The sequence below is a fragment of the Rhinatrema bivittatum genome, chromosome 6, assembly GCF_901001135.1.
Source record: "Rhinatrema bivittatum chromosome 6, aRhiBiv1.1, whole genome shotgun sequence".
Lineage (NCBI taxonomy): Eukaryota > Metazoa > Chordata > Amphibia > Gymnophiona > Rhinatrematidae > Rhinatrema > Rhinatrema bivittatum.
The window spans coordinates 213,737,288-213,746,750 of record NC_042620.1 but is presented as its reverse complement, the minus strand read 5'-3'; the positions used below and the strand labels follow the sequence as shown (position 1 = coordinate 213,746,750).

At 40.2% G+C, this 9,463-nt stretch overlaps 1 protein-coding gene across 2 annotated transcripts in view; it reads right to left on the bottom strand.

Moving 5' to 3' along the window:
* Positions 1-4,061: 4,061 nt before the first annotated feature.
* Positions 4,062-9,463, bottom strand: part of GPR174 (G protein-coupled receptor 174) — a 40,388-nt gene continuing 34,986 nt past the window's right edge. For both annotated transcript variants that reach the window (XM_029606536.1, XM_029606537.1), the window contains one exon: positions 4,062-6,275. In XM_029606536.1, the coding sequence (XP_029462396.1) occupies positions 4,586-5,566 (981 nt within the window). In that variant the 5' untranslated portion in view covers positions 5,567-6,275 and the 3' untranslated portion in view covers positions 4,062-4,585. The remainder of the gene's footprint in view (positions 6,276-9,463) is intronic.

The window sequence follows — 9,463 nt, the reverse complement described above, 5'->3', positions numbered from 1 at the left end:
TACTGCGCATTTGCGGCACGTCGGTCAGGGCTCCCTTATCTAGTAGATTACATTTTATATATATATATATATTTTTTTGTTGGTCGTCTTCCAGTGTTCTGCATGTGAGACCAAGAGGAGGGATTCTGCTAGAGTTTCTGAGTAGGGATCTATAGCAGTCTGGCTTGTTATGTTTTCAATAGGAGGTGTATTGTTTTTTTAGGGCTTGTTGTAATATTTGTAGTGCTGCTCTTTCCAGGGTAAGGTGGTAACTATTCGAATCCTGGGAGTTAATGTTGTTTTGATACATAATATTTGTTTCTTGGAGTAAACTGTAGCCTTGGCAGGCTATGATAACTTATTGGACTGTGTATTATCCGAAAATACTATATGTGAACTATTGAGACAATGTAGAACCTGTCTTGTGAATGTCTCTATTCTGACATCTGAAGAAGAGATCTATATTGTTTTAGAAGCGTTTGTACAATGGTTTTAGATACATGTATTTTTATTTTATAGGTATTTTTAGGCAGCCTGACATGTTCTGTTTTCCTAACAGGAGGTGTATCGCTGTTTAGGGTCTGGTATAATATTTGCAGTGTTGCCTTTTCATAGATAGGTTAGTGTTGTTTTAGTATGCAAGGTTTATTATATTGTAATTCCTTATTCATGCCTTTCTGAGGGTTAAGTTTGCACCTAAAGCATGTTAAAATGGCCTAATGCCGTATGTGTTCCAATTCCAAATATCTTCTGTGTCTTGGGAAGACGGTGTTAAGGGAGTGAGACTGCAGGAGACATGGGGAGGGAGTGTGGAAGGAGAGAGGAAACTGAATAAACAAGAGTGCTGGTGATTCGAGGGGGGGTGGGTGCAACAGGAGGAGACTGAATCCTCTGCTATAAAAGTTATTGCACACCACTGACCCCACTCCCCATCTCTCAGCCTCTGCTATAAAAGTCACTGCATGCCACTGCCCCCACTCCCCGTCTCTCAGTCTCTGCTATAAAAGTCACTGCACGCCACTGCCCCCACTCCCTGTCTCTCAGTCTCTGCTATAAAAGTCACTGCATGCTAATGCCCCCACTCCCCGTCTCTCAGTCTGTGCTATAAAAGTCACTGCACGCCACTGCCCCCACTCCCCATCTCCCAGTCTCTGCTATAAAAGTCACTGCACGCCACTGCCCCCACTCCCCGTCTCTCAGTCTCTGCTATAAAAGTCATTGCACGCCACTGCCCCCACCCCTTCTCCCAGTCTCTGCTATAAAAGTCACTGCACGCCACTGCCCCCACTCCCCATCTCCCAGTCTCTGCTATAAAAGTCACTGCACGCCACTGCCCCACTCCCCGTCTCTCAGTCTCTGCTATAAAAGTCATTGCACGCCACTGCCCCCACTCCCCGTCTCTCAGTCTCTGCTATAAAAGTCACTGCACGCCACTGCCCCCACTCCCCTTCTCCCAGCCTCTGCTATAAAAGTCACTGCACGCCACTGCCCCCACTCCCCGTCTCTCAGTCTCTGTTATAAAAGTCACTGCACGCCACTGCCCCCACTCCCCGTCTCTCAGTCTCTGTTATAAAAGTCACTGCACGCCACTGCCCCCACTCCCCGTCTCTCAGTCTCTGCTATAAAAGTCACTGCACGCCACTGCCCCCACTCCCCATCTCCCAGTCTCTGCTATAAAAGTCACTGCACACCACTGCCCCCACTCCCCATCTCTCGGTCTCTGCTATAAAAGTCACTGCACGCCACTGCCCCCACTCCCCATCTCTCAGTCTTTCTCCTTTGCTCCCTTATCATCTCACACTTTCTCTCCTATATTTGTGTCCCAGGTATTTTTACATTGTTTTCCTCTCTTGAGCTTGTGGCTATATATTTATAATAAATGAGTGGAAGAATATATTGTTTAGGGTGATAGTTACAATTTTGCATTGAATTTGAAGTTTTATCTGCCAGAAAAAAACCCAAATCACCTCAGTATTATGCTATATTTTCTTAATGAATGGGTATTAATGATAAGTGATTATAAGTAAGTGGACAGAAGGTCAGCACTGTTTTCTTGAATAATTGGGAAGCAGTCACTTGACAAGAACACACCACTGGCATATATGATACAATTAAATTATTAGGTATGTTTGGTGCTTCAACATACAGAAAAATCCAGTTTCTAGTTTTGTCATTAGGGTAAGAAATTGCCAGCATATACATTTTGTTCTCTCTTGGGCAAGGGGGGCTGACTCTCTTACTCTAGGCTGGGGAATTGCCAGATCTGTGATGAAATTCTTATTCTACAGAATGCAGAAGTATATTTGTGGTTTTTCCTCTTCTTTGAGACAGAGAAAAAGCATCATCACCACATACTGGTTCTTCCCTCCTGCAAGCCCTGGAAGGGAATCCCCAGTCCATGGTGATTCTCTCTTCGGCAAGAAACAGAAAGTCTTGGTCTCTATGATCTCAATCTTTTCTCTCCTTCAGGCTAGAGAGAAATTTGGGAGATCTGAGGACCTCATTGGGAGATGGTAGGTTAGACCCTGAACCAGGGCTCTATCACAAGACTTAGGCTTTTGGAATGTACACCTTAAACTAAAAGTCACTGAGGTCCATATTACTGGCAAGGGGAACAGGTAAATAATCCATGGAAAGTTACCTGGATAATTGTACTTGTACGTTCAACAGAATGCAGCCAGTTATGTATTCCACTGAATATACTCCCATAAAATCCAAGTTATCCCGCTAGAACTGCTCCCTGGTTAAAGTTATCTGAATAACTTACCCAAATAACTTTGAATATCTGAGTTATCTGACTAACAGGACCATTCATCAAGCCGCGTTAGAGCTCTAATGTGCATGATATCGCATATATCGTGCGATATACACAATATTTTGCATATCCCCGTCCCACATCCCCACACCTATTACAATGTCCTTCTTTGCATGTTATTTGCGTATATGAATAATGCAAAGGGATGGCAAAGGGTCATTAATAGGCAATTTGATGCAAATATTTTATCGCAGCCGACTGAGAAAGTGGTCAGCCACAATAAGATAACACTTCCTTGGAAAGAGTTAGATTTGCGGCAGGATGCTCAGGATCCTAACGTGGGTCCCAAGGCTCCCACTGTACATTTAAAATGGCCAAACGGGGAGGTTGAGTGGGGTCAGTGCCAACTACCTGTTTCAATCCGGGGCCAGCAACACCCCCAAATTTGAAAATTATGCTGAAATTCTACGCACAGCAGTGGTGGAGGTGGCCCCCCCCCCTGGAAGTCAAAGCCCCCCACACCTGTTCCTCGAAGTGAAACACCGCCCCCAACCCCCCTGACAGCAACCACTACCCACCTCCCGGACCTCCCAACAGCAACCACCCCCACCCTCAGCACCCCAAAGTTTACCACCACCTATCCCTCTGTCCCCCCCCCCCCCCACCCAGACAGCAACTACCCACCTCCACCCCACGGGCCCCACAAAGTCTACCACTGCTACCCTTTTCAAAGCACCACTTACTTACATAAAGCAGGGTATTAGTGCATAAATTACTTTGAAAAGTAATTAAAGATTATGGTTCTTTTGATTTCCACACTTAATGCTAGACAATTGTTCCTTATTTCATATTTGGCCTTACACTTATTTTCTGTAATTCTGTTTCAGTCTTTGCTTTTCTAATTTGTTAACAAGCACAAGATACATTGGGGATCAGCTTCGCTCAAGCTTTTATCCTATAGACACAGAATGGGAAAAAATCATTAATGAATCAGTGCCTAGATTAGGTCAGTCTATATCACTCTATATCATTAGTTGCAGTAGGATTCCTCGCTTTCTATCCTACATTATGTCTCTCTATAGCCCTCTAAATTATGGGAAGCTATATTTGTCTTCCAATTCTGGTACTGCAGCAATTTTGTGCATGCACCAAGTGAACTTTTACAACCCATTTGCTGATCTGCAAAGCAATGTGACTTACTGGGCTCTACTTTCCAGTATCTCAGTTCTATGAGTATAGGCATCTATTCACACTTTCTTTTTCTATAGTAGTCATACAAATCCTGTGTCTGAAAATGCATTCAGACTTTCAACAGTTTAATATTTTATTACCAAATTAAAATTTTGAACATACAAAATGTGTATCCATATTAATATAACTTAATGTAAATTAAACCTAACAGATATACTATAAGAATCTAAATATCACCTTTCAAGTGTAGCTACATCTAAAATGTTCTGTACATAAATGACTTATTCAATATCTAAACATATACTGGGTTTCTGTATGGCATGCTTCTGATATCATAAAAACAATCTTTAATTTATATTAATACCAGGCAAAATACTATGCAGTGAATTCAGACGTCAGTGTATTCTTGTGGGTCTAGCATATGTGAAGTTGGGAGCTAGACACCACCAGTAAAAGATTATGAATTAACATCAACAGTAAGCTTGCTCCTTTGGTTCTTTATCATATACATATACCAATCCATACAATATTGATTGTATAAATTCAAAATTCACAAAAAATGTACTGAGTGGTTTTTCTACATTCTGTACCTCTTACAGTATTATTTTTAAGTGCTCTGAAAAAGATAGCAAGTGCAATATTGTTGCTTCACATGAAACGTTAACGCACAAGCTTTTGTTGTATTTTCTCATTGTCTTTATTTTGTAGTTCAATACTGTCTTGTCTTGAAAGCCTTCTTCGGAACTCATCAGTAGTAAAGTAGTAGATGATTGGATCTAGACATGAGTTCATACTAGCAAGGCACAACGCCACTGGATGAAATGTCAGTATTGTCTTCTTACTGGAACAGTCTTTTATTTGATTTGATTTAGCCAAGAAGTGCAAAGGAAAACTAATGTGATAAGGTGCAAAACAAATCAAAAACACCACAGTGCAGGTCAAGATCATCTTTAAAGCTTTCTTCTTCTCTCCCAGATCATGGGAAATCGAATTTGTTTCTTGTAATAAGCGTATAGTCTTCCAGGAACAATACAAAACTGTTAGGAGAGGAGTCACAAACCCAAACAGTTCACCTAGAGTCACCATCATAATGGAATTAACCGTTCCAACATTCTTCAGAGGAAGGTCCACAAAACATGTCTCATTGTTGTCACTTTTGAGTCTTAAAAGAGGGAAAGGCAAGCAGGCGACACAAACAACCACCCATCCAGCAATGCTAATATATACATCATATGTGCGTTTGCAATCACAATATTTGAAGGGGTAAAGAAGGAATAAAAGACGTCTTATGCTGATGCAAACCAAGAAGTAGATGCTTGCGTACATGTTTACATACTTCAAGTAGAAACAGAACATGCAGAGCACTTCACCAAATGGCCAGGAGTGATTCAGATAGTAAAAGATTCTCAGAGGTAAGGACAGAATTTGTGCTAAGTCAGCAACAGCTAGATTCATCATAAATATTACAGCTCTTTTAGTCTCTTTAATATAAGCATAAAATACCCACAGAGCTAATATGTTTCCAATTAAACCAGGGACCAAAATGATAGTGTAAGTGATTGCATATAAGAAGTTTAGAAAATGTGCGTCTGCTTCACAGATTACTGGAGATATTGTACTGTTACTAGTTGGCATTTTCATATAGATTTTTTTATGATAAGGTAATATAAATAATGAGGTTTTCCATGATTCTTCTCCTCTTTCTCCTAAACGGGTCTCCCACTCATGTGGGGTCTATGAAAGGTTTCCCATCATTGTTTTACCTAAAAATATTAAGAACTTTAGAAAAGTTATATCCAGTGAAGAATACTAATTGGCTTTGTTTATTTCTATGTATCGCCATGTTTTCTGGTGTGCCCATTATCAAGGACTTCCTTCCTATGTTAATTGGGATGCAGAAGCACATACACATTCACATGGCATGAGCGGATCTTTTCTAGGTGTGCTCCAGCACAGAAATCACAGTAATTCTGATTGTTTGGAGGTTGCCAAATGCATTATTACATTTTCCATTAAAAGAAACTCAACATTTAGTACAAAGGTCTCCTGAAATCTTCAGTTTGTGAAAGTCATTTCAGGCTTTGGTGTAGACTTCACCTTGGGATAATGCTCTTATACCATAGCCTTCTGTATTTCCTGCTGTGATTTTTTTTGTTGTTGTTGGTTTCTGATTGATGGCACATCCAAAATAATTCTAATTGTTGTTGGAGCTTGTAGACCATGTGTGATGATCAGAAAGAGAGACACTATCCTTTCCATGGAAGTTGTGCAGGATTATCACAGCATTAAACTGCATCATCTTAATGTCATCTCTAGAAGACCAAAGTAGAAAAATGCCAACAGAGCGAGACTGAAACAAAATGAAGGAAAATAATTGTCATTACAACTCATAATGAATTTTCTTGAAAATCAAAATAACTGTGTGCTAACAAACTTAACTTTGTTTAAAATTCAATATAAAATGAAATAGTGTGGCTGCCATGTTAGCCCACTTACAGGGTCATTTATCAAATTGCATTATGGCGTTTTCGCATGTGTTAAGCACCATAACGCATGGTGTGATGCAAATTTTTAAAAGGGGAGGGATTGGGGGTGGGATTTTCTTAAAAGTGAGCTGGCTTTGTGAAGACATAATGCATGGTATTGCACTGTTTCAATGCTGAAAATAACTACACCTTTTTCAATTGCTTTAAGCTGTGTGACTTCATGTGATATGCCCATAATGCAATTTGTGATGTTTAGGCTGGGGAAAGAAGGGAGGGAGAGGGAGAGAGAGAGAGAGAGAGCCTCTGGGGGGAGCACCATAGTAAGCAGCTATTTATGCTACTATAGGAGGTCCACCTAGTAACTCAAGGTGAGGTTTAGGTAATAGTGTAGGGGTTAGGGACCACTTTTACATGCACAGTGAAACGTACGAACAGAACAGTGCACTCTTGTGAAAATTTGATGTTTTTCGAAGTGAAGAAACTCACACAACAATGACATTTGTACAATGTTCTCTCAACCTAGCTTGATAGACTCTCTACCTGGGTAATAATCAAGCTAGGTTGAAAGAACATTGTACAAATGTCATTGTTGTGTGTTTCCTCACTCTGAAGGACATCAAATCTTAACAAATTGCACTGTTCTGTTCATACGTCTCACTGTGCATGTAAAAGTGGCCCCTAACCCCTACACTACTACCTAAACCTCACCTTGAGTTACTAAGTGGGCCTCCTATAGTAGCATAAATAGCTAACTACTACAAGGGCCTTGTAGATAGTCTCTCTCTCTCTCTCTCTCTCTCTCTCTCTCTCTCTCTCTCTCTCTCTCTCTCTCTCTCTCTCTCAATACTTTATATGTATATTCATTTAAATCTTACTAAATGTAGTTTTAACAAATACTCAATGCCCAAGTGTACTAAATTCAAGCAATCTGCTGTCTCTTATAATCTGACATACTGGTTTGCTGATGTTCAGTAATAATTATTTTATAACTAATTTAATATTTTGGGTTTTTATTACTAGCATATGAAAACAGTTCTTGTTATCAGTGTGCTTTGAACTAAGTCAATAGATTCAATGGTACAATTCTAACTTTGCTGTTCAGCACACGCCTTCCATTCACTGGAAACATAGTACTAATGGGTTGATTAGATGTTTGGAATATAAATCCTCACTTTCCAGGACATGTGAACTAGCCTGCAAAGTTAGTACTGAACTGAATTAATTATTGATCAGCCGATGAAGGCTGAGAATGCTGGAATCACAGATTGCCATATCAGAGTCAATTGCAGATGAGAAGGGAGAAACACCTGCAGCTTTACCTTCTGCTTGACCATAAGGAAACAAAGTATTAGGTAATCCAGTCACAAGTGAAACGGAGATACTCTCAGCACATCTACTCAGGGCACCATCTTGGATCCTTCTATGCATTTATAATAATGGATTTTATATGAAAAACACATTCAAAATACAGTTTTCTGAGGTAAAAATATCACTTACAGCAGTGAATGTAAATATAATATACATATTGTATATCAACTAGAAAATCCTGCTAAAAGGCAAAATGATCTGGAAAGGAATATGACGAGTGAAGTTATCAAATTTGCAGATGATACAAAATTATTCAGAGTAGTTAAATCACAAGCGGATTGTGATAAATTGCAGGAGGACCTTGCGAGACTGGAAGATTGGGCATCCAGATGGCAGATGAAATTTAATGTGGACAAGTGCAAGGTGTTGCATATAGGGAAAAATAACCCTTGCTGTAGTTACACGATGTTAGGTTCCATATTAGGAGCTACCACCCAGGAAAAAGATCTAGGTGTTATAGTGGATTATACATTGAAATCGTTGGCTCAGTGTGCTGCAGCAGTCAAAAAAGCAAATTATTAGGAAGGGAATTGTGAATAAAATGGAAAATGTTGGGAAATGTTTTTATTCTCTTTGAGGTAAATCAATTGCAAGATTTTCTGAATGCTAGGATGCAGATATCTACAAAAGATGGAGGTGTAAGTAATTAGTATTGTTGAAACTTCCATGAATATCCAAATTATTTTTGATATTAAGTTTCTTATAAAAAATCTCTTCATTTACAAATTTCGTTCTCTTGGGATTACCCCTATGATGTTTAGTTTTGAACAATATGTATATTTCTTATTTATATTATTGTATAAGGATCTGAATTCAGAATGAATTGTTCAAAACTTTAATATTTCGTTTGCAAAGTTGTTTATTACTTTGTAATATTTTGAAAAAATTAATAAAGAATTTAAAAAAAATGGAAAATGTCATAATGCCTCTGTATCGTTCCATGGTGAGACCGCATCTTGAATACGGTGAACAGTTCTGGTCACCACATCTAAAAAAAGATATAGTTGCACTGAAGAAGGTACAGAAAAGGGCAACCAAAATGATAAAGGGGATGGAACAACTCCGCTATAAGGAAAGGCTGAAGAGGTTAGGACTTTTCAGCTTGGAGAAGAGATGGCTGAGGGGGGATATGATAGGGATCTTTAAAATCATTAGAGGTCTAGAACGAGTAAATTTGAATCGGTTATTTACACTTTCGGATAATAGAAGGACTAGGGAGCACTCCATAAAGTTAACAAGTAGCACATTTAAGATTAGTCGGAGAAAATTATTTTTCACTCAATGCACAATTAAGCTCTGAAATTTATTGCCAGATGATGTGGTTAGTGCAGTTAGTGTAGCTGGGTTTAAAAAAGGTTTGGATAAGTTCTTGGAGGAGTAGTCCATTAACTGCTATTAATCAAGTTGACTTAGGGGCGGATTTTCAGAGCCCTGCTCGCGTAAATCCACCCAAAACCGGGCGGATTTACGTGAGCAGGGCCCTGTGCGCCGGGAAGCCTATTTTACATAGGCCTCCCGGCGCGCGCAGAGCCCCGGGACTCGCGTAAGTCCCGGGGTTCTCCGAGGGGGGCATGTCGGGGGCGTGTCGGGGGGCGGGCCCGGTCGTCGCGGCGTTTCGGGGGCGTGTCGGCAGCGTTTTGGGGGCGGGTACGGGGGCATGGCTACGGCCCGGGGCGGTCCGGGG